Source organism: Lontra canadensis, unplaced genomic scaffold (genome assembly GCF_010015895.1).
Source record: "Lontra canadensis isolate GAN:19392208 unplaced genomic scaffold, GSC_riverotter_1.0 scaffold2, whole genome shotgun sequence".
In the NCBI taxonomy this organism is placed as follows: domain Eukaryota; kingdom Metazoa; phylum Chordata; class Mammalia; order Carnivora; family Mustelidae; genus Lontra; species Lontra canadensis.
In genome coordinates this window covers 40,602,588-40,628,182 of record NW_022630996.1, presented here as the reverse complement: position 1 = coordinate 40,628,182, position 25,595 = coordinate 40,602,588, and the positions used below count along the sequence as shown (strand labels likewise).

Genomic DNA, 25,595 nt, shown 5'->3' with positions numbered 1-25,595 from the left:
ATAAGTGTAATGTTTGCTCTAATATATTTTTTTAAGATTTTATTTGAGGAGAGACAGAATATTGAGTGAGCAGGGGGAAGAGACAAAGGGACAGGGAGAAGCAGACTCCCCGCTCAGCAGGGAGCCCAACTTGGGGCTCAATCCCAGGACCTCCACAACCTGAGCTGAAGGCAGACGCCCAGGCGCCCCTATTATTTCTTCTATAGTCTCTCTCATTCAAAATCGTGTAGCCTTTCCTCTTGACCTTTATCCTTCCCAAGTATATGAATATTATACAGACTCAGTAATTAAATTTCCCATTACATGGAGGAATCCTTGTTCCTCATATCACAAAATTAACAGAGCAGTCTATCCTTAAAGTTCATATCCATCTCCCCCACCCTAAACTGTTCCCACAACCCTAATTCATTCAGTCTCTCTCATTCTCATAAAACACTTTATATTTTAAAATTTGCTCAGGTGTTGTAACAGACACGCTTTTCAAGGAATTAAAGGTTTGTCTGACACATTGTGTTCAAGAGAGTAAAGCAATTTAAAATAGGTATAAATAAAGGCTCCAATTTCCACTCAGTTCACTTTAGAATCCAAAAAGTTAGCTCCATTTTAAGGACCCAAACTCTGTTGCTTTCAGTGTTTGGCAATGTTCTTGCCAAAGGAAGTTTCATCTCAATTTTGAGATGTCCAAAAGTACATTAGAGTTGTATAAACAGATACATGACCAGAAAAATATTCTTTTTCCGTCTTCACTGCTCAGCAAAATTAGACTATTTTCCCCTGAGGTTGGAGGGAAAAAAAAATCTTTTATTTGTTCAACTTTATTTTTATTAGTACTCTTTTCTGCTGTGTTCAGGATATTGCTGTCAAGCTGACTTTCTCTCCAGTTCCCTAGCTCTTACTACTCTTTTCTCGAATCTTGTATGGGCTTCATGTGAGTTTCAATGTTTCCCTTCAACGTTTCCCTTCATGTGAATTCCAAGTCTAAGGGACCTAAGACTCCTTTTTAGCCTCTCTCCCCCTGTGGCAGACTTGGCTTCCTCCTCAGAGCTACCCATGGCTCAGCTCTCTCATTTACTAGGTGCTTATCCATCACCTACAATACCCAGAGTGCCTATCACATGTTAAGTACTACATTACCTACGCAATACCAACCACAAATGGATCGAGTGAGAAAGGTTGTTAGTTACGTGGCAAGTCTCCATATGCAATCCTTCTCTTCACCTAAAGACCAGCAGCAAGCCCACCCATGCCCTAGAAGGTCTACTCTGAGTCATCTGGGCCAGGATGCGGTGAATTCAGAGTTAAGAACTACATGTTCACATTGTTGTTTTTCCTACACCAAGATTCTCTGGGATTCAGGCTTAGCCTACTGCACAGTTTATGCAACTATCCTACTTGATTCAAGTGCTCTGGTGGTTTTTTGTGTGTGGCCCTTGTCCCTATTCTTCATCTTCTTTTATAGTCCCAAGTCACACCTGGCAGAGGATTTCTTTGGTGAGTAGAACCCCTGCTGCCTGTATGGCTGGCAATATGAACCCAACCAAATGTGCAAATGTCAGATTCTTAGCACAATAAGGTTTGGTATTATAGGAATTTGAATACACAGAGGTAGCACTTTACCCAAAACACAATAGCTATACTACTAAGAATTCCTATTCGATGCCACAGTTAATTTATAAGCCTGTTGATCCTCTTGCCCAGTATTAGTAGGCTAATTAACATATCACATACACATAATTCTAACGTATAATCAAGGACTTTTCAAAACCCACGTTTATCACCAGAAACGGGTATTGTGAGAAATCCAGGTAAGCACGTACACCTTCATGTGCATCTGAAGGGATTCTGAAGGTGCTCTACGTCAAGTGTTTTTAAAAATGAGGGGCAGGGAGTCGCTGCAGATTCTTCACCTCACTTCCGGGCAAGGCCGGTAAGCAGGAAATCCAGAGGCAATATGCAGATAGAGGTTTATGTTCATGAGTCATTTGAAAAACATGCTTTATAAAAGAACTTCAAATGGAATAAGGCAACTCCAACTCAAAGCTCTCCAAAGATTTAAGTAAGTTTCCCCCCCAAAACGCCTTGAAACGGAACAGTATAGATAATTCATTCCCAGTTTTCTACTTCAAACCCTGAACCTGAGTTCTGGTACCAAGAGAGACAGAAACCAATCTTTGCCTCATAAAAAAGGGACAGTTGATAGAAATTTATGCATTGAATTTTGAGCAGAGTTTTTCATTCTCATTAAAAGCCAATCCTGCTTTTGCTTTGCCTTTTTCTCTTTGGGGGTGTGGGTTTTCTTAACATACGTTGATTTTTAGGTTGTCTCCAGAAATCACGGTCTCCTTAATTAAGTTGGCTGAAACACCAAGTCCTCTTTCAGACCTGATAGATCAAGTTCTAAGTGTTCCCTCAAGTCATGCTCACACGTTAGGTATCAGTAAAAACTCATGTTATGCTGCACAGATGGGGTCGGTTGCTAAGAAAGTTTTTTATGAAAAATGAACTGCTATTAAATAACTTTCTGTTATTATTTCAGTTTGTTATATCCTGATATATTCTGATATTCCAACAACGTTCTGAATTCATAAAATACTTCTTCACCCCAGGATTTTAAAGTTTCAAACATAAATCCATTAATGTCTCAAACTGCCTTATTAAGTCAAAAGAGCATATACTAACTCTGCATACAAAATACTTCTAGAATGAGCTTATAAATCCGTCGTGTTTTCAGCCATAAGCACAGAGAATACAGACCCATACCTCTGCAACAGAGAAACATGAAAATTCTGTATAGAGGTGCATGTTAAATATTTTAAGACAGCAAACAATTTTTTCTACTCTGTTAAAAAGAAATATTCAACAAAAAGCATGTGGCAGATACAGCAGGGTAGAGCCAAAATACGAAGTTGCTATAAATTCTGAAAACGGCTTACCTATTAATGTAACTGAGGGCAACATAGGTTGGCTGCTGTAATTCTTGTTTTTCTAAAACACGTGGATCTGTATCTGTAATAAAAACACAATTGTGATTTTTCAGCATTTGCATCAGAATATATGAGGGTGCCTCACATAAAGAAATAGGGGCTAACGGAGAAAAAGATTTAACATTCCTCTTTTTAAAGAAAACCCAGGCAGCAAAAGCACCATCATTTGTTCATTCATTCATAAATAACAAGATATTACATTACTTTTCAAGGGAATTCCAAACATCAACAGTGATAAAATGTCCATCTGTCACACAAAATCTTGCACAATCCCCCTCATAAATATTGGTTTTCACTGCTTACAGTTACAATGTTGGCACGGTTTTTGGAGGGTAATCGGCCCAAGAAAGAAAGTCTCTGTTAATTATGCTCACTTGAATGCTGGAACAAATTAGTTGCCGTTGGAAAGCTCCCATCAATTTGAAAACCTACGGAGTATTGTTCTTGCTCACTGAACACTTTTCTGGGTTTGGATTTACATTCTGGAGGGCAGCTCCTCTCCTTTTTAATTGTATAATGAGTTTATTATAACTTTTCTTAGACACCTCAATCAGGAATTCCCATGCTGGTTCAGAATCTACAAATACCACATTCATCAGATGGGCTTTCCCCCCTGAACAGCGTGGATTCAACACCATAGCAACCTTCGCCGATGGGGGTCTCTCCAACATGGCACCCAGACAAAATGCACTTTTCACAACTAGAAATACGTTCTCAAGCTTCTCACCTGGAGCAACGCTTGCACTAAACATATGTAAAAGCAATGTTTATATAAGAAGACTATAAAGAGGGAGAGCTGCACACGTTTTCATTTTCCTAGAAAAAGGCTCAGACACTTCAGATTTCTTCTCATTATAACCTCATTGAAAACCATCTCGTTATTAGAACTCTTCCAGCTGCACTTGGCAATAACACCTTCTTTGATGTCATGACAGATGTTTCAAGCGCCTTTGTACAGGAAGTGTATACGGCACGTGGTCGATGTAAGATACACGAACTCCAAAGCACATTAACAGGTGAGGGGAGTGCGGGGCGGGGGGGGGGGGGGGAGGCACAGTGGCAGAGCGCACGGGTGGCAAAAAGGATAGCATAAAAATCAATTTACAATGCTTTTGACTCCCAGACTAAAACTAGGCGGTAGTGGCAATTTTATTCTTGGTGTTAAAGTTAAGACTCTCGTGTTCACTTTATTGTTTTTCCTATGCCAAGAATTTCAGAGACCTACTATTCAGAAATCCCGCTTCCTGGGTCTTTGCCACTGCAGGTCCTTGAAAGCCAAATTCTGAAACAAGAGACAAAGATTCTCTGATTGGCCCCATCAAGTCGGGTCTCAAGGTTTTGGCAGGGAGAGTGAGAACCGATCAGTAACTCAGCATTTCCTCCCCCTCCTGCAATGATTACATATGCAACTGAGGCTGTTTGCAGATCACTATCCTACAGATGCAACCCACGGTTCTCTACATACTGGATACCACTCTTCAAGGGAAACTTAGTTTTTAAATACAACCTTTCTTTACACTCGTCTGAGTTTGTTGTGACCCCACAGCATATCTGTGTTTCTGAGGAATGCTTTGTGCCCTGTTTGCTAGAGAGGAGTCAGCAGGACATGCCCACCAGGGAAAGGTGTTTTATCCCCAGAATGGTCCATCAGAATGCTGGGCAAGCCATGTGTGCAAATGGTGACTGACAGACCAATCCTGCAAGGTCTTTGTAGATGCTTAAAAGAGTAAGAAACAAGAGATTGGAAACAAAAACCATCAGAATGAAGAGGAAGATAAGAAAGAACAAGGCAATGATTGCAAAGGTCTATGTGGAAAATTTCTGATCACAAGACACTTTGACCTCAGGTAGAGCGCCTGATGGAGGCGGTTAGCTTTGGAAACAAGGGCCTGAACTTGACTCACTAAAGCCTGTTCCTTGAGAGCCATCTGGTGCATGATTACACAACATGTATTATTTTGAAAGAGCACCATTCCGAGTCTAAAGTGTGTGTTTAAAGGGAAAAAGAGTTAGGAGGCCAATAAACATTTTTATATCTTCCACTGTTGCCTTTATTCTTGTAATTGAGGCTCAGTCTTTTCCCCCACAAATCATCCTCAGAAGCTTTCCTTTATTTCCAAGTTATAGAAGTTCTCAACTATTTTAAATACTGCTTCTCTAAGCCACCTTGACTTTTCTTTTACCAGGTGTGTGAGGAGGTATACACACAGACGTACATTTATATTATCCTTTTTCCTCTTCACACTCCAATGCCTCTTTGGGGAAGGGGGAGAAGTACCTTATATAAAATCCTTTAGTTCTCGGATGCTCAAATGAATGGTGTTGGCCATGGACATCCACACAAATTACACCCTGTGATTTTTCACTATGTTTGCATTCTAGCCACAAAACAAGGTACTGAAATATTGTTTTCTTCCTTTGTTTCGCCACCTTCTATAACCTATGCTAGACTGAACGCTCACATACCCTCAAATGAGCAGTGGTGAAATGTATTTCCAGAAGCTTCCAAATGCCACCCCCTCAATAACAAAAAGACCTATCTGGCAGCACCACAAGCAAGATTCTCTTTTTCTAGAATGTCCATTCTGGCAACCACAAGAAAGCAGGACTTCCAGACAGATGTCCACCAAGCTCTCAACATCTTTTTCAGATTAAATGTTTCCTTGGGCAACCTTGAGGACATTCATTAAAGCTTCAGGTTCTTAAAAATGAAATCAGGCACTTGGTGCCCACAAACTAGGGAGAGGGTCTATGCAAGTGCTACCGGAGGGACGGCATCAGCTGCTATTTGCAAATAAACATCAGCCCTGGGGCGCCTGGGTGGCTCAGTGGGTTAAAGCCTCTGCCTTCGGCTCAGGTCATGATCCCAGGGTCCTGGGATCGAGCCCCGCACCAGGCTCTCTGCTCAGCAGGGAGCCTGCTTCCCACCACCCGCCCCCCCCCACCTGCCTCTCTGCCTACTTGTGATCTCTGTCAAATTAAAAAAAACAAAAAACAAAAAAAACATCAGCCCTGTCACTCGCTTCCTGGCCGACTGGTGTGCCGTGAGCATGACTCACCATTTTATGGATTTAATGACGCCAGTGAGCACTCCACATTCAGTACAAGTAGAATAGCTGCCTTTATTATTTCTCCCTCCCTGACAGAAAAGGGACTGCCTGCTGCTAGAAACTCCCTACAGGAAAGGATTAGAGCAACAAGAGATGAGAGGTTTTTCACAGCGGGATGATGACGTGCCCCTCAGGAACACGGGGTGTCCACGGTCAGAGTGAGCTGGAGAGAGTAACACTAGCCGCTGGAGATTACCAAATTCCACAAAAAGAATTTCCTTCTACCATGTGCCATGCCACGGAGAAATGGTCTGGACAGGGCGAAATGGGATCTGAATGGCAACGGCTAGAGCCCACAGCGTCCCAGACAGCTCTCTCACTTGTTTGTTTATGGTGCCAATAAAAACCTGAAACTGGAACATCAGCTACCACGGATTCCACCAGAGAAGAGCCCGCCTCAGTCCGTGGTCTGTGGGGCGGGAACGCTTGACTTTTTTCATGGCCGCGGGATGCTCCTCAAGCTGGCAGCCGGCAGGGCAGCAAGGCTTCCTCTCATGTGGCTGGCTGTGGCCACACAGAACCGCTATCCACCGCTTTTAGAGCACTAAGAAGAAGTGAGAAGATGACAGACCCACACTTCTTCAGCGGGTCAGGGTAGAGCCAAAAAAAGCACAGAGAAATTCTGGTTTTCTGCCTCATGCCACCCCTTGCATGCTCACAGATTTCAAGAGGACTGAAGGCTAAGAGGTTCAAACGTTAAGATTTATCAGACCCCTAGTGATAAAAACCTGTCAGCTTGCTTCAGTTTCTAAAAGGTCTTCTAAAATAGATGGCAACGTGCTTCTTCTGGCATTGCCCCCTCAGGTGAGGAGCTTGAATGCTCAGGTGTATTGTAAGGACTACACACGGGTACAAAATGGGAGACTTCTGTAACTCGAGGGGTCCTAGGGACTCATGCTTCACAGACTCAACCGAATGGCAAAGGGTTCAACGTCACAGCACTAGCTCCCACGATTTCTCAGGTGCAAGGTGGTGGTGAGGGGGGAGGCATGGCAGATGGGAGAGACAAGGAGAGGACAGCTTTCAGACCCTTCTCAAGAGGAAGTGGGAGTGCAACATGACCAGGGAAAGGCCGCCCCACTCAGTCAGCCAGGCTCATGCTCCTCAGCTCTGCTGTCTCTGGCGTTGGGAACCAATGGCAACCAAGAGGATTTGTGACACACACTGAACCTTTTGTTGTACTATCTTCAAGCCAAAATGAAAACCATCAAGGTTGTTTGCTGGGTTAACAGAGGGTAATTAATAAGCTCATGGGATTTGGCTATGCCTTAGCTAGCCTACACTGTTAGGATTTTATAGGCCTGAATTACTTATAAATTTAAGAAAGTGAAAAACCAGCTGTCCTACCTCTCAACAAGACTAACGAGGCCTCTGTTAGCAATGAGCTATTTGCAGGCTGAGAGGGAGCAGTTGGGGAAGAAGGGATATCATGTACCCCAGAGAAGGCTTTCTTCAAATTCTGTGTCCTTCCAATGCCGGGCTCTTTCCTCAGTGTGTACAGCAGCAGTGAGAGATGGAGAGGACGTGGGTGGGCAGGCACTGGGCGACTGGCAGGGCTGAAGACCCTGGGGAGGCAAAGGCCCACCCAGTCAGATGTAGGGTTTTGAAGATCCGGGCTGCATACACCACTTTCCTTTGGACTCACTCCGTAATAATTAATGGACACAGTCTGTTCTCAGTCTTCTCCTAATAGTTGAACTCCTAAAACCACAGATGTTAGTTTATTCAGTGTGGCCTTCCACAACGCCGCTGGCTGCATTCACCACAACCCCTTCTCCGTACAGCTACGCTGCCAGCACCCTGCCTTTATTTCACTGCCCACAGAGGAATCCTCTGGGTGTAGCCTTTCCCCCTTCCATACTTCTCTGGGGTGAGGAACTGTCTCATGTTCTCTCACCTCTCTGGCGCTCAGCCCAGTGCCTCACATGTAGAATACACACTTACTGAATGTGTACGCTCACCGTAGAACCAAAAAGTGGAACTTCTGGTCGACTGTGGCAAACAGATCAAGGGCATTGCTGCTGTCACCACCCCAGGCCTCACTAAAGTAGAAATAAGAAAACTCCCTGGGGATAGAAGAAGGGGAGACGTCAGCAGACCAGTGATTTCAGGCAGGCTTTCGGAAAGTGGAAAAGCCCTGCAGGAAGGGAAAGTGACCAGAGAGTAGGAGCATGTCTACTTTCCCCTGGAGTGGCTGTAGCTGGGGAGACCCGGGAGCTGGAAGGTGAACCCACTGCGGAAGCCCTGAGAGGCTCTGGCTTGGAGATGCCAAGGGAGGCGAAGGGCAAGGAAGGGGAAGTTCAGAGCAGAAAACCGGAAGATTGTTTAAACGGTTGATTAGCCAGAGACACTGAACCAGGAAATCAAACATGGCAGAGGGGGAGAAGGGAGAGAGCAGGCTGAAAAGGGCTTACTACCACTGCTTCCAAGAACACTGGCAGTTAGAGGATTCCTTTGATTATGTGGGCACAGCAAAGACACCACCTGATGCTGACTTCTGGTAATTCCCTGATTCAATGATCCCCCCCCCCCCCCCCCCCGCAGTTATGTCCATGGTCAACAAACCTCATCCGTGCCTCCATCCAGAGCCTCCCATCAGCCTTCTATTGCTTCGGTCTTAAATGGCAGCCAAGAACAGCCAAGGATCATCGGACACTTGAGGGAAAGTCGTGAAGATGAACGGGATACTCAGTAACAATGGTGGAGGAGGGAGATCGGACACAGGAGCAGAGCAACAGACTTGGAAGGTCAAGTGACATGGCTGCTCACATAAACCCAGTGAGTGGCAGGGCTAGGACATGAAGACCAGCATCCTGAGTGCCAGCAGGTCAGCATTCTAACCTTTCAAAAGGCTGTTCATCCTCTGAAGTCAACTCATTGCTCTATATGTTCTAACCCTGGACTCCACACAGACAATCTTTGTAGCTTTCTTAAAAAGCCCGGCATAGTTCTGCTTCAACATTCACTCCACTTTCAGGACAGAATTTGATGAACCAACAATTTACAAAGACCAACTTTTAATTCACGGCTAGTTTACTTTAGCTGCTGAAATAAATATTTCTTGTTGGAAATGGTCCTTTCAAAAAAAAAAAATCCTACAATTGCACATAACCAGCCTTTGAGTGGATCAACTTTTCCTTAGTTTATAGACACGTCATTTGAAACTTCTCCCAAGCCATAATTTCCATTACAGGGCAGTCAGTGGAAATTACAGTGAGAGTCTTGCCTTCCCAAATTCAATGTGAAATCCAGATGCACTTAAGTGTTGTTGTAAACTTTATGAGTTAAATATCTAAAACTCGGGGACACTGTACAGCACAATAACACCACCTATTAAAGAAAAGCATTCATGTTCACATTTGTAGTCAGAGTTTTCCCCTACAAGTAAGTGGGTAAACATTTTTCGACCATTTGGACAATGCTCTAGGAGGCCGATTCATACACAAATACGACATGCTGCAGCCTTCCCAGTTTCGGGCATGGCCAGAGGGTTCAAGTTATTATAAATAGACCATTCTGACTGGGATGATTTCTAACTCTTTACCAACACATCAAATTCCTAAGGTCATTGAAAACACCCTGAAAGTCACAGCTATTTGTCCCTAAGTGGGAGATGCGTAGGCCTGACATCTATGACACTATCCGTCCCTGCTCTTTGATGGTGACAGACTGTTATTTATCCACCAAAGCTCTCACCTTGTTACCTGGGACAAAGGGACCGGCCAGAGACCATCGTGAACACCAGGTATGCCTGCGATGTGCACACAACCGGTCTCTCTGTATACAGCGGCCCTGGAGACTGGGGTGCTAGGATTACATACTTAAAATTCTTTCAAACAGGAGTAAGGAGGCCAAAGCTTGGTCCCCTTTAATCCTTCATGTAGGTGTGTGTGTGTACACATAGACCTACATGTCTACTTTCCGTAGAAATGAACCTGATGATGGATCCAAGTAGGATGCCACACAGAAGAGCACAAAGGAGCATCTATGTCACCCCTGGCCAATGGAAGGGCCTTTAATTAGCAGGCATCTGGAACAGAAGATAGCTCCTGGTTGGTAAGGCTAGGGGACAAGAGAAAATGATGAGGCTCTGAAGTCCTTTCTTCAAGGCTGGGAGGGAACCGTTTATACAAAGATACCTCCATTCCTTTTGCTTGAGACTATTTACGGAAGGAAATCCTACCCATCCTCCAATGTATTGGCCTATATGCTACCCCCACCACCTGTTGTGCTGTACATATTTGCAAATGTGTTTAAACACCCCATCGAAACGGAAGCTCCTTAGGGGACCAGTCCTTAGATGCCACACACTGTGAGCCCAATGCTCTGTGCATTCGGATGTATGCAGAACACATAAATGTATGCCCTGGATATGTGTAACATGAAAGATGTGAAGATAAGCATCCAGCTCAGACAATTCAACTGTAAGAGTCAGTCAGGAGAGGAAAACAGATCCATGTAAAATGACCGTACCAGTATACAGAGACAGTTACATGAAAAATACACCTGCAACGTTCAGAGGGTAACAACATAATGCAAAATTAGAATGGGGGTACAGATAGGGTTAATTTGGGAAGGACTTACTGATGAATGGGAACAGAGTTGGGTTTTAATCAGAGGGAGGCAGAGGGAGTCATTCATAGGTAAGGTTAGGGAATCTAAAAACAGCATTAAGTTTGAAGCAGAAAGTACAGGCGAGAAGTCTGTAGGTACTACGGAAAAGCTGTAGGGCCAATATTCATTAGTTATAGAATATTTATGGAGGAACTTTCAAACAAGGGTTCTCTACTGTGGGCAAATTTATACCCTGCCCACCCCAGGGATGCTGGGCAATGTCTGGAGACAAGAGGGGTACAGGCTCCTGGTATCTAGTGGGTAGAAGACAGAGTTGCTGCTTAAATGTCCTACTATGTGCACATGGGACAGCACCACCCTTCTCTTCCACCCCCCAACAAAGAATCATCCGGCCTAAAATGTCACTAGTGCCAACATGGAGAACTCCCGCTTTCGAGGGACATGAATGTTATGAGAAATGGAGCTGTTGCTACTGTTACCAGCAGATGATAATTTTTGTTATTAGTTTCTATTGTCTGAATCTAGAGGTCAAAAGGCTGTTAGGAAGGTGCAAAAGTAGGATACAAGAGGTCCTTTGAACTTAGAGAAGAGTTCTTTCTTTATGGAAACAAAGAAATTGAATTCGTTTCAAGAAAGACATACTGAATTCCTGCCATATGCTAGTTGCTCAAGGGAAATTCTAAGTCAGTAGATCCACAACTGAGCAAGAAAAATGACAAAATTCGCAGTTAATAACACTCAAGACAGACTGTGATGTATGCTGATAGAGAGAATCCTACTAATTTCTGTAGAAACAAAACATGATTCTCTGAAAATCAGAGAAACTTCTCGAAATAAAATGTTACATGAGCTTTGAACTAAATCTCTAGTCAGAAAAGGCAAGAAAATGGTGAGTCGGAATAGAAAACAGTGTGAGCAGATAACAGAAGTGGAGACAGGCAAGACATCCAGTGTGGCTGGAACTCTGCAAGAAGGGTCTTGCAATTCAAACCAGGCCCACATCCTGGAAGGTTTGAAATACTGGGCAGAGTCCAGACTCACTGCTGTAGACAATGGAGCGTGGCTGGTGGGGTCAACCAACAGGTCTGGGTTTTAGGAAAATCACCAGTGGTGGGGTGGGGAACTGAGGAGAAAGAAGAAGACAAAAATACAAAATCTGGTGAAAGTTGAAATGGAAAGACCTAATTTTTCTACATTACAGATCTCGAGTGCCTTCTTATCAGAAGTAAGGAAGTAACTAGAAGGTGAAAAGGGTTTGACAGACGAGAAAGGGAGGTCTGCTTCTGATGTGTGGGGAGACATTTTGCAGAACCAAGAAGCCTGGCCCTCAAAGCAAGAGAGATAAAGGAGACATGATACACACAGAGACCAAGTGCTAAGGATCCCCATCAGGCAGCCACACATTCCAGCAGGCCCTTGAACCAGAGCAAGTCCCTCAAAACAATGATAAAGAGTAGAAACCCAACTGACTAAAAATTTATCATATCACTCAGCCAACTAATCAGTAAGCACTGACTGAGGACCTACCAGGAATAAAGAAATCCTACCCAGTATGAAGAAAAGCCAGAGGTTGTACTGCACTAGAAACCCAGGAATTGGTAAATTTCACAGGCAAGTATAGCAGGGATTGAGGGTACGGAGTCACAAAGGGCCCAGGGTTCCGTGTGTTATAAGATCTAGTACCTGAGTCTCTAAGGCTCACCTCTTGCAATTGCCCTCTTGCTGGACGTCCTGCTCCGACTTCTTGGTGTTGCTTAGGATTTATAATGTGACCCCACACAAGTCAAACTGCCTTAGTTCAATACTAGCAATAAAACCTCTTTAAGTCCTGGTTTTCTTCATCTATAACATGTTGATAAAGGTATGGGGCGCCTGGGTGCTCAGTAGGTCAAACGTCCGACTCTTGGTTTCAGCTCAGATTGTGATCTCCGTGTGGTGAGACGGAGCCCATGTCTGGCTCTACATTGGGCAGGGGTTATATTAGAGATTCTCTCTGTCTCCCCTTGCCCCTCCCCCAGCTTGCACTCTTCTCTCTTCAATAAATAAATATATTTTTTTTAAATGTTGGTCAAGATAGGACTTTTGCCCTAGGGCTGAAATGAGGGATTAAATGAGCAGTGTTAGATGTAGCTACTACTCAATTCTTCAGCCCATCAAGTGTTTTGCAATCAAATTCTGAACTGTTATAGATTATCTCCATTTTATAGTCAGAGGCAGAATGATGCAGAGAAAGCCCAAGAACTCGTCATTCACACAGTGTGCCGAAAACTGCTGGCTGTCATCCAACCGTCCTTTCTTGTTCTTCCTCCACAGTGATTAGGCACATGGCTGTCTGGTAGAAGTCTACCTTTCCCAGATGCCAGGTGCAGCCATGTGATTACATCCCAGCCAGTTAAGATACAAGGCTTCTGGGAAGCCTCCTTGGAAGCATGCACCTTCCTTTGGGGTAATTTTCCCTCCTGCTGGCTGGAAGAACAACCGCAGCTCCTGCACCTACTTGGGATTGGACATAATCTAGGGAATGGAAATCTGACATGGCTGAGTCTGGATCCCTGATCCTGGGAAGCCCCATACCACTCCTGGACTGACCGCCTCCAGATGGCTTGAAAGTGAGAGAAATACACTCTTCCACTGAAGCCATTTAGGTTTAAGGGTTTTAGTGAGTCATGTGCAGTCAAACCAAACCAACCAGAACACAAATTAACTGGAATGTTAGTTTGTTTTGTTGGACCTGAAGTTCTAATGTGAAACTTAAATATTTTTTGTCTTGCTCCCCTTTTTTTGGGGGGGGGGCCAGAGTCTAAGAAAAATCTCTAAGAATTTATCATATAGAATCCACGGAAAGAAAATCAGAGTAAAATCACACCTGCATCAACACACCATCTGTGGCCCACTCTTAAACCGGAATAAAGAACAGGAGAAAGAGGAGGAGGAAACCATCGTGTCAAATTATAGCTCCTTTGGTGGCTTTAGGACTTTCTCCAGAATTGGTTATTAGTGGGCAATAATGAAGCAAATTGCACATGCATATTACTTCTGAGTTATGAACAATACAACCAGCAGTAACCTTTGAAGCTGTCAGGATCTTCTCAGGCAAGCAATTAAAGTGAAAAATGAGAGTGTGCACAACTCCCATCACCCAGTACTACATGTAATAACACCGCCTACAAACACTGACATAAGAGTGGGGCTCAGTCTGAATATTTATTAATGCAGAGCTGTTCCCATTTGTTCCCCCCAACCCCCCACCCCCTGTAACCCATCCCACCCCCACCTGCCAAAAATTTTTTCTTCTTTAAAGGGCAGCTCTGACACCCTGAATTGCATTCACCTGAAACCTACATCCACCGTGACATCTCTCCCATCTGCACCTGAAGAAATTTCATTCTGTTTCCCTTGACCAAAATATAAATTTGGGACAAGCTTGGATTCTATAGGAGAAAAAAGCTGATAAGGAAGTGAGCCCCAAATTAGGAAAGCAAGATTAAAATAATAACTGATATTTACAGAAGGCCAAACAGATGACAGGTTTTGGGTGCTAGGCACTGAAGACCTCTCCCTTCCCCCCCAAAAAAGTCCCAGCTATCAAGGAGACCAGACTTTAGAGGATTTGACTTACACTGATCTGCAATAAAAATGATCTTGTAATCAGAAAATATCTGCTCTTCCGCTACGTGTAGGAATCACTCACTGCTTACAAAGGTTTTGTGATTTAAGTACTTTCAAGGGCTCTGGAGAAATGACAGGAATAAATGCAGAGGAGAGCCAGTTGGAAAAGATCTTTCCAAGCTGAAAAGAAACCCTTTTGCTGGAGTTCTGAGACCTGATGCCTACAGGTCCTATAAGCAACTTATCATTTGGTTTCACTTCTGTAACACCCAATTACCTAGAGACCAATGGTTCTCAAGCAGAACTGCATGTTAATGTAAAATTCAGATGCCCAGAACCCATTTCTAAAATTCTATTATGTCACCAGGGTTGACAATCATTAATATGACTCCAAGAAGGCTTAGAAACCAGGAAAGGGAGAAGAGAATTAACTGGTTGGTAAAGTCATTGAGCAAAGCTAAAAAGGCATTGTGAAACTAGCAAGGAGTTACTGAAAGTGACTTAAAGGTTTTATAAATAAATCCAACATCCAGTAAAATCTTTGAAATTTAGACTTCACTTGGAGATCTGGTCTCCCCTCCTAATTCCTATACAGAAAAGTGTTAAGCTTAATAATTATAGAGATGAGTAAAGGTTCTTAAGTATTTCTAGAACCAAACCACAACCAACAAATTATCAACAACCCTTGAATTGTGAGTGATTTTCATCTGTTCCTAAGACATCCTGATAAGATCACTGACTAGGAACTTTTTTTTTTGGTCACTGATTTTCTTCCCAGTGTGGTCCTAAAATTAAGACTGCATCACTTGAAATATTCTGTGGCTCAGATTTTCCCATAATTCAGATTGGCCTGAACCAGTATGGTTTTTCCTGTGCTGTTCTTACTCATCTCAGTTACAAACCAGTTTACAACCAAGAATATTAGTTTTGTATTTTGGAAGCCAGTTAAGTCTAGGATTTGGCAAAAGGAATCACCCTCATCACTTCTCATCTCCCAGGGAAGCGTAATCAGTGCTTTAGAAAAGAGCGAGAGCGCACGTGGCTCAAGGTCGGAGCTGCAGAGCCCTGGCTGGCTGGCTATGGGATCACACACACCACAGCCTTCTTGTCCAGACTGCAGGTTCACCGGCCACAGAGGTGATGAAGCTGCCGCGGATTCATTTTTCCCCCTATTCTGTGAAGGCTCTGCCTTCATTCTACTTGCTAATGAGTCAGGGTGCTTGTTGGACAGTAATTCAGATCCTTCTTGTCAGTCCACAAGATTCCTTTTGTGAATCTGAGTGCCTGGGAAGGCCCGGGCACCCAGCAGATGGCTCCTGGAACCCCTGGCTTTTGTGGAAGGACTTCTGCGAAGCAATTGTGGACTTAATGCTGCATTTTTTTTTTTTTTTTAATAAGGCTTACTTTCTTTAGACAGGCAATATAATACGGTAGCTACAGGCACAGTTTGCTGCTTACTGTGCAATTTGAGCAGGTTTCTCAGCCCATCTCAGCTTTCTGATAGGGATGACAGTGACTCACAGTTCCTACACATTATGAGGTTATTCTAAGGATTATAAGGGATAAGCCATATACAACACAGAGCGCAGTGGCTGGTACATGCTAAGTACTTAATAAATCACAGCTATTACTGTTATTCTTTTAGGCATTCGGGTCTGAAAGCATTTAGTGTTTACATTACGGACTACATTTGCGAACAATTTTTTTTTCATTTTTAATATTTTATTTATTTTAAGAGAGAGAGTATAAGTAGAGAGGAGGAAGCAGAGGAAAAGGGAGAAGTAGACTTGCCACTGAGCAGGGAGCCCAATGCGGAACTCAATCCCAGGACCCTGAGACCATGACCTGAGCCAAAGGCTGACACTTAACTGACTGAGCCACCCAGGCACGCCAACGATCAATTGTGTTTAAGTAACAATAACCGATCATAAAGGTATCATTGCCCTTTGCCATATCTCTAGCATGAATCAATACGGAATGGGCAGTCGTCATGAGAACACTGCAAAGGAAAGATCTCCCTCATCCCTTTCCCAAAGGAAAACATAAGGCTCAGAAAAGATCCAGGTCACAAAGCTAGGTGATGAGGCTTCAGATCCAGTCTGATTTCCAAGAGCATGCCACGGACCCTGACCGCCACCTTGTCCTAGCACACTATTCAGTATCAATGCTCTCAAATTAAGAGTCTCATGCTCTACTGAGAAGTAGCCAGCAGGCTCAATGTCCTCAAATTAAAATCTCTAAGTGGCTTTCCCTCTCATCCCCCACTAAAAAACACCACCACCACCACCACCACCACAAATGCTCCGTGGAGAAGAGCACTGGGATGCTTTTGAAGCACTGGAATGAAACACAGGGACAAATTTTGATGGAAACCAAGACCAGTGATACAGGCTTCACTGTAGTTCCTACATCCGCATTTCCTATACAGTTACTCCTTTGGGATGCCTGATCTTGAAGAACACAGATTTAGTATCAGAAGATACAGATTCTAGTGCTAGTTCAAATTATTTCTAACCTATGGCTTTTAGCCAGTTCCCTTACCTGTGAAACGGAGAGGACAGCACACCATTACCTTCACAAGCTTGAGGTGAGAATCCTGAATTTAATCCTGAATCCTGAATTTAATCCTGAATTTAATTTAATCCTGAACTGTTACAATAACCTCCAAGGCTCTGCCTCCAGCTGCCAACTTAAGGTGGCCTTGGAGTTATTCCTTCTCTAACAGGAGTAACTCAGTGCAGCCACATACTTACTTGTCAGTCTCTCTAGCAAATACCGCATGGAGAAGAGAAGGTTTAAACTACACGTTAAAATAGTGACCGAAATCATTTGTATAAAGCTCAGATTTCATGTTCCTTTGCCATCCCTGGAGCTTTGAGAGGGCACAGCTATGCAGCTGCATTAATTTCTCCTGAAAGAGTCGAGAAAGTCTCCAATCGCTTTTCCAAAGAGCCACAGGTCCTTTCAAGTAGAGACTGAACACTTTCTGGCTAGCTTTCAGCTGAGTTTATTAGAAGCCATTGTGACTAACTAGAAACAGTGTGATCAATTAACTTGCTCTACAGATAAAAGGGAAAGTCTTTCAATTTATAAACCAAGACACATTCAGATGATTTTATCACACATTCAAGCCAAATACAAAACTCCATAATGCTTAAGGAAAGTAGATGTTATCAAAGGAATTGCAAGACCAGGGATTCCTCAGAGGGACTCAGGAGACTTCGGGGATTTGGTAAACATTACTATCAGCTGAGCTTCAGAAAAATGGAAGGCAAAGACTCTGATGGATTTTCTTGGCTTATTTGAGATGAGGTTTAATACTCTAGACATGGATTCAGTATCATAAAGATATTTAAAAAGGAATGGCTTTAAAAAGGAATGTCGAGATAACATAGACTTTTACAAATATATGTTAGTTGTTGAACGTCTACAGCCATGCTGCCTGCTCGACCTCTCCTCCCCCTGGTCCACCTCCACACTCTAGCCAGCAATCTAGCTCAGTGCTTTTTCGACATTTACCCTGCAACACAAAGCAGGATATATATTTTAAAGTATAACCAGTACACCTCCCCCACAGAGAAATATACAAAACCTTCACAAACCATCACTCAACTTCAGAATATGCAATGTACTCTGACAACATTACTTTAAAAATATTGGGACAACCCAGTAAATTGATTTTAGGACCCACTGATGAGTCCCAAATGGTGATTTTTAAAATGTGAATCTTGCTAAGTTACAAATCAATAATATCAATGCATTAAGCCCACCCACAACATGGCTCTTTATTGCTTAGAAGATTAAAAAAAAAAAAAACTTAGGTAAAATACATAGAAGATCGTTTACAATTTGGCTCCAAACTCATCTTTGTTAGTTCTGTTTATGCTCTTTACCCTCTAGCGACTCCCAACCCCTTCCCAGCCTCTGTACACACCTCGTTCATGCTCCACACCTGCTGTTCTGATGATCTGTTTACCTCTCCAGATCCACTGCCTACCCTTTTCTGCCCTGTCCTGTGCTGTGCCCAGAGCTGGTTCACCCAGACTCTCTGCCCTCTGCTCAGGTTAGCTAGTGGGAAGCACCAGTAGGAGATCAGAGGGTGGGAGGAGAGAGAAGTATTCTGCTGAAAAGACTTTGTAGCATCAGCCCCCTTCCCTCCTAGAAAGCCTTTCTCCTCCCCATTTCTGTTGCCATCCTCTGAGGTCCACTACAAAGGGTACCTCCCCTCCAAAGCATTCTGGGAAACTACTTGGTAGAATTCGCCTCAGCACATAAATCTATGAGAAGGATGAATTACACTTGAAAGTCTTTGTTCCCAACAGACCGCTTCTTCAAAGCCAGCACTCTGTTTCTCTGAGCCCTCAGCACTTAGAAAACAGGCTGGCAAGTTAACTGTGATTACGAAAAGATCAATAAATGAATGAAAGGTAATAGGATTAATTATTTGAGGACATCGCGACTGTATGTCACAAGGTAATATTTCCTAATAGTAGAGTGCACAGAGCTACCTCATCTAAATTCCCATTCTGGGGTGATCTGGTCTCTTTCCTCTAAATGTAATTGCTGGGAGCTAGCTCATGGTGAGTGCTGCTTCCTGAGTGGTGATCTGGCTGTCTCTGAAGGTGACCAACTAGCTCCAAAAATCCCTCATACCTGGCAGGGTGTTTTCTGCTTATTATGCTAATTAGATTTTACTTGTAAGATGTAATTATTGCCACAACCCAAGGAAATAATTAATGGCCAATTTTAGTGAGCAAAATATTCATTAATCAAGTCAACAGACACAAGACCTGCAGAGTGTAAGAAAGGTCCTTAAAGAGAAAAAAGATAATCACCTAGAGATTTCTCCTTTCCATAAATATAGGTTAAATCTATTCAATTATAGTCTTTTGAAAGTTTACATTTCAGATTTAGTTCAGTAACTCCTTATGAAGTCTAGGTTTTAACTCTGGGTTCTAAAATGCACTGCCCAACAGAATTATTTAATCACTTTACTGCATTTAGAGGTGTGATAAAGAGGAGATAGCACTCATCTCCTACTTGGTCTCTTTAAAATGTTTATTCATTCAAGGATTTAACACAATAAACACAATCTCCGCTTTCTTATATGACCAGTAGGCAGCCAAGTGTCATAATGAGAACACTATTCAGTTTCTTGGGCTTTATATCATCTTTGTCCCTTATAAACACTGAGCCTTTTAAACCTGAGGGTTAGAGGACATTTAATGTTCTTCTAACACCTTGGTAATCAGAGCCCAGGGAAATATTTGCAAAGAACAACACAGCAATCCAGAGATCAGATCAAACCTACACTTACTATTAAAAGGTATTTCAATCCCAAGGAGCATTGTCCCTCATAAAAAATGATAAACAAATTCCCTCCAGCCTGTTCCCCACAGCCCTTCTCCTCAATGCCCTTTTATAATATTCATGTCCTCAGATTTATGTCGACTCTATATTTACTAGACGTGTCTCCCCATTACATTATCAGGGGCTTAAGGGACGAGAGGAGATAGGCCACAGAAGGGAGCATATAACTGACAGTCAAGTTTATTTTTTAAACCCAAAAAACCTTTCCACATTTTCATTTGATTTTAAATGCTAACAACCATATTCCAGCCTTCACTTGCTCATAAAGCTGTTTAACAGTCCAGAAAGAAAAAAAATAATTTTGGTTTAAATAATGTTCACTGTCCACATCTTAATAGTCTGGACACTGAAGCATTTTTCATTCAGAGTAATGATCTCCAAGAGTAAAAATAATATAATTATAACTGAACTACTTGGTCAGCTAAATCACAACCAGAAATGCACCGGTATGTATTTCATTCACTGCGTCAAAAAATCTTCATTCTGGACCATCAACATAGCACTAAATTTTGATCTGTCATTGAAAACAGGTCGCTTCTATTTCTGGCTTACAGCATGGTAACAGGGTACAGCAAGTGGTAAAGACAGCTAATATTTCACATTAAATCTCCCCACCTGAACTTCTGAATCAAAAATGGAGAGGCTCATGAATAAGGAATTACTATATAAACACCACCTTCTTAAAAAAAAAAAAAAAGGTTTCTTAATCAAAGCACGGAAAGGAAGATCAAATTCTTGGAAAGAAAATTTGTTGAGAGGATGGCACTGAAGACCAGTGAAAGATGTGGGTTATATCCCTAAGCTTCCTCCTTTTTAGGATTTTTATTTTTATTTGAGAGCAAGACCTATCACAGAAAGAGAGAAAAGCAGAATCTACACTGAGAAGATAGTCTGATGCAGGGCTTGATCCCAAGACTGAGAAATCATGACCTGAGCCCGAAGACAGACGCTTAACTGACAATCCACCGAGGGGCCCCTGAGCGGCTGCATCTTAAAAACAGAAGTGTGAATTCTAGGTCCCTGAGAAACAGTATGAATAGGCATTTCCAAAGAAGGACATGGGATGAAAGGCCATGCTACCCACTCTGGGTGTTGGCTCACTAGCCCTTTGCAGGCCGCTGACATGGAGAATTAAGATGTATACAGGGAGGGTGAACTCCAGGAGTTCCTGTAACAGAAAGCCAGTCTCCTGAGGTTCTCCTCCACAACTCTCTTTGAAATCACTTGTGGGTCCATATTTAAACCATGTCTTTACCTTCCTTTTAAACTTTCCTTTAAATAAAACTTTCAGGAAAGATTTAGCACATTTTTCTACCTCTTTATCCCCCAACTCAAGCCTGGAGAGAGGGACCCTTCCGTTTGCTCCCACTGCACCCTGAGCTTACCCACAGCCTCACACTCACCATATTGTGCGAAACTGCCCGGCTGGCGTTCTCTCCCATGAGGTGGGCGTTCCTCACGCAGGGGAGATTTATAAAGTAGTTTACACCTGGGTATTGCCCCAGAGATTCTGATTTAATTGATCTGGAATGAAAGATCCACTAAGTGAAGGCACCTGGATTTTTAAAAGCTCCTCAGGTGATTCTAATATGCAGCCAGGGCTGAGAACCACTCCTATATATTCAGCTTTCCCAGGATGCACACTGTGGCTGCTTCACCCTGAACCCCCCACCCTAGGCCAATCCTGACACCCAGCCCAGAGCCTGCTCACTGAACATTAACTAACTAAATAAAACATGGCTGCCCAATGATTGAAAAAGAAAGTGGAGGGCTTGCTACAACTCAGACTGCTGGGCCCCACTGCCAGGGGTTCTGATCCTGTAGCTTTGGACTGGGGCCTGAGAATCCCCATTGCTAATGGACTCCCAGGTGGTGCAGATGCTGCTGGTCTCAGGACCCCACCTCTAGAGCCATTGCACTGAAAACCACCAAAGCCACCTTGTAATCGCTGATGAGGTAACACGTGACAATCGGGCCTGCAGGCACCTGATTGTGCGGCCAAGGACAGAAGTAACACTGTGGGGAACATCAAAAGGAGGGACGGCCCAGGTCTATAAACCTAGGTGATTGCTGGCCACAGACCAGGGCCAAGGAAACCGCCCCCCTCTGGGTTCCCAATTCAACCTACAGGCTTTAATTTTCAAGGCTCAAGTCTCTGAATCATCTATCATGTGCTCGCTACCATCCAGAATGAAGGTGGAGCCATCAACATTTAAATAAAAATTACGGAACACTTTCCTAGAAATAGGCCCAAGATCAAATTTTCCCAGAGCACCAGTGGCAGACTTAGGCCAGAAAACAAACCCACGGCTGCTTGTTAAATCAACTCAAGCACTAGATTCTACAGCTGTAAAAATACAGTGGTTTAAAATCCAAGTTTCTAATAGCCACCCAAATAGATGCTGTACTAGAATTACTTTAAAAAAAAAAAAAGGGCATGCTCTCTTCAACCACTCCTAGTTCAGAAATCTCTTTCTCGGGGCACCTGGTGTGGCTCAGTGGGTTAAGCCGCTGCCTTCGGCTCAGGTCATGATCTCGGGGTCCTGGAATCGAGTCCCGCATCGGGCTCTCTGCTCAGCAGGGAGCCTGCTTCCCTCTCTCTCTCTCTCTCTCTCTCTCTCTGCCTGCCTCTCTGCCTACTTGTGATCTGTTCCTGTCAAATAAATAAATAAAATCTTTAAAAAAAAAAAAAAGAAATCTTTTTCTTCAGAGACAAAGGTAAGGAATAAAGAAAATGCCCAGAGTGTTAGGTTTTCCCACCTACACTGGTTACTGGTTCCTGGCTCCCAGAAATGGGAAGGAGGAATGCTTGTCAGCCCTTCCCTCCCTTCCAATCACGCCATCATGGCTGCTCCCAGGGACGTGAGGTATAAAACTCAGGGAATGTGAACCAAGTATGAACTTCAGTTGGTTATCGGTTTTTTCTCACGGTTGTGACAAACATACCACACCACTGTTAGGGTGTTAGCGAACAGGGAAACAGTGTGGGAATACAGAACTCTCCACCATCTGCAGTGTTTCTGTCATACTAAAACTATCCTAAAATAAAAGGGTGTTTAAACAAATTAGGAACTGCTGCGCTGAGGCACTGGCAAGATGGCAGATAGGTAGGTGGGTGTGTGTGTGTTTCAAATATTTTTGAAATAGTTCGAAATCTAGAATATTTTACCATTTGAGACTATAAAAATTCTACATAGACACACTCGTCTCTCCCGCAGAAAAGGACTGGCGTTTTGTCCAGACGAGCTATGCCGGAAGAGGGCCTGAAACACACCCTCATGAACAGTTGCCAGGGATCCCTTCAGTCTGAGGTCCCCGGGCACTGCCAGCTCTGTCGCCATGGAGGGGACACCCCTTGGGATTATCCCTGGAGGAAAACTGCGGAGGGCATGAACTTGGGCCCTCGCACTCGCCCGGCTCCGGGCTCTGTGCCGCCTCTCACACTGACGGCAGTTCTTCCACAGTTGGTCGTACTCGTGTTCTCTGGGGCCTCAAGCCCAGCGAGCCGTGCCTTCCCCTGTGAGCTGGGAGCTGCCTCGGAACGCCACTCCTGCAACAGCAGAGGCGGTTTAGCCAGGGCAGGGGAGGGCCCCTGAGCCCACGGGAGGGAACAGAGTGGTGGAATCCAAGGCACAGTGAGGGCAGAGGGCCCCCTGTGCCTTCCGACCAAGCCACGCGGATACTGCCCACATACCTTCTCCGCTTCAGACTGGACCGCATTTGGTCAGAGGTAAAACCCAGAGGCCTCTCTGACGGAGTAATGCTTCCATGTCAATCCAGAGCTCTTGATGTCACAGAAATTAATTAATGCACCGCACTGGTTCTCGTGTTTTCCAACCTCTGAAGGAGGTAGAAACAGGTGTGAACCCACCAGAATGGGAATGCAGGGAAAAGGGAGCCGAGAAGCCTGGACGGCCTATAAAACTGGATTCTAATCCCTGGAACTGTGGACGTTCATGGCTGCTCACATGTTCCTGAGGCTGGCTATTTTCGCCCGGCTGTTTTAGTGCCAATACCAAGGAATGTGTGTGGTGGCCAGCCTTCCCCCGACACCTCTGCCTTGGGTCTTGCCCAGACCAACTGAGTGAGAATGGCGGGGGAGGGGGGATGGCAAGGACATCATTTTGGGAGTTCAATAAATAACACTGAAAGCTTACTGATTTGTTTTGTACACCAAACAGGTCAGCCTTTTGTATCCACAAGTTCCTCTTTCCCCTTATCTGTGCTGTCATCTCATTCTGGGCTGTTCCCCCTCCATCCCACAGTGGAGTCAAATCGAACCTGTCCCTAGAGGGCCCATTAAAGTCCTAAATGCAGCCATGGTTTCTCTGCTTCCTTTGACCCCATTCGTTCTTGCCCTACACAAATATTTACTGAACACCCACTATATGGCAGATCCTGTTCTAGGCACTAAAAATACGGCCATGATAAAAAAAAAAAAAGAAAAGAGAAAATCCCTTCTGAGTGGAGTTTACATTCTGGGAAGGGAAAGCGTCAATAAGGACGTAACTGAGTATATATACTATTATGTATACTATATCAGGATAAATCTAGAACAGAGGCTGGGAGGCTGGAAGGACCGTTCCCCCCGTTCTCCTAATTGGCACTTAGGATGTACCATTACTTAACATGCTTCCCGGCTGCCTCTTCAGCTAGACACCCTGTGTTCAAGAAGGACAAGGGCCATTTAGGGCTTCTGTGAGCACGGACTGTGCACTCAGTAGATGTTCAGCCAATTCTGTTCAGTGAAAGAATTTATGCAAAGCAGCCGATTGCTATTTTTCGAACCTTAGCACCTCAGGCAGCAAAGGGAAGTCAGGAGATGAATGGGTCTCGGGGGAGTCACACGCGGTCGGTCATTCATGCTGCTCGGATACAGCACGTTCCTCCCTACCTCCTGGGCGCCGAGGGCAGCTTCGAAGCATCACCAGTGAATCAGCCGAACATGATTCCTGCACTCACGATGTGTACGTTTTGGTGAATGACAGATAGAGATAAAGAGGAAATAATTTCAATAGATAAAGAGGAAATAGATAAAGAGGATAGATAGATAGATAAAGAGGAAATAATTTCACTGGGTGACCATTTCTTTGAAGGGGAACAGGCCGGGAGATGAGGAGAGCAACAGGAAGGGAGGTCGGGGAAGGTCATTCCAAGAGGGTGAGGGAGGACAGGGGGCCAGCCAGGCAGAAAGCAAGGACAGTGAGAGCAAGCCTCCTCGCGGAGGGGACAGCCGGGGCCAAGGCCTGAAGTAGGAATGTGCTGAGTGTGCTCCAGGAACTGGGTGAGTGCAGGCTCGGGGCTGGAAGAGGGGCTGGAGCCAGCTTCCACAGGCCCTCGTGGCATTCTGCAGAGTGTGGGTTTACTCTAAGTGCCATGGGAAGCCACAGAAGCAGGAAAGAACCTGAGATTTATACATGGAGAAAATTACTCTAACAAGATACCCTCAGAATCAGGGTGATCTATGTTATAGTCTGTCGGGGACAATGTCATTTTATGTGGATTGCCCCAGCATATTATTAACAGCTCTCCGTTTCATTCTCCAAAGTGTTACAGATTAAAAAAAACAAAAAAAAATTTATATGACCATCCTCTCCAGAACCCATTATTACAACGAGTATGATTCAGTATTGTATGAAACCTCATCTTCTCTGGGCCAATCATGTCCCCTCAAACCAAATATTCACAGCAGGAGATACAAAATCTTCTATAGTGTCAAGTGAAGCCTGTCCTCCAGCCACATAACTATAAAAAGGCCCTACTGTATTCTGGGGTTTTTGTTTGTTTGTTTGTTTTGTTGTTGTTATTTTGTTTTGTTTTGTTTTGTTTTTGAGAAAGGAAGAAAAGAAAATTCTATAAACTTCTCTCCATGATGTAGTCCGCATTTCATAGCTGCTGCACAGGGAAAACTTTTCCACGGTTCAAATCTAAAAATTTTCACGGCTCA

General features: G+C 43.8%; 1 protein-coding gene across 1 annotated transcript in view; it reads right to left on the bottom strand.

Moving 5' to 3' along the window:
- Positions 1-25,595, bottom strand: part of JAZF1 (JAZF zinc finger 1) — a 278,681-nt gene that overhangs the window by 130,883 nt on the left and 122,203 nt on the right. The window contains exon 2 of the mRNA XM_032872531.1: positions 2,934-3,006. Within this exon, the coding sequence (XP_032728422.1) occupies positions 2,934-3,006 (73 nt within the window). The remainder of the gene's footprint in view (positions 1-2,933; positions 3,007-25,595) is intronic.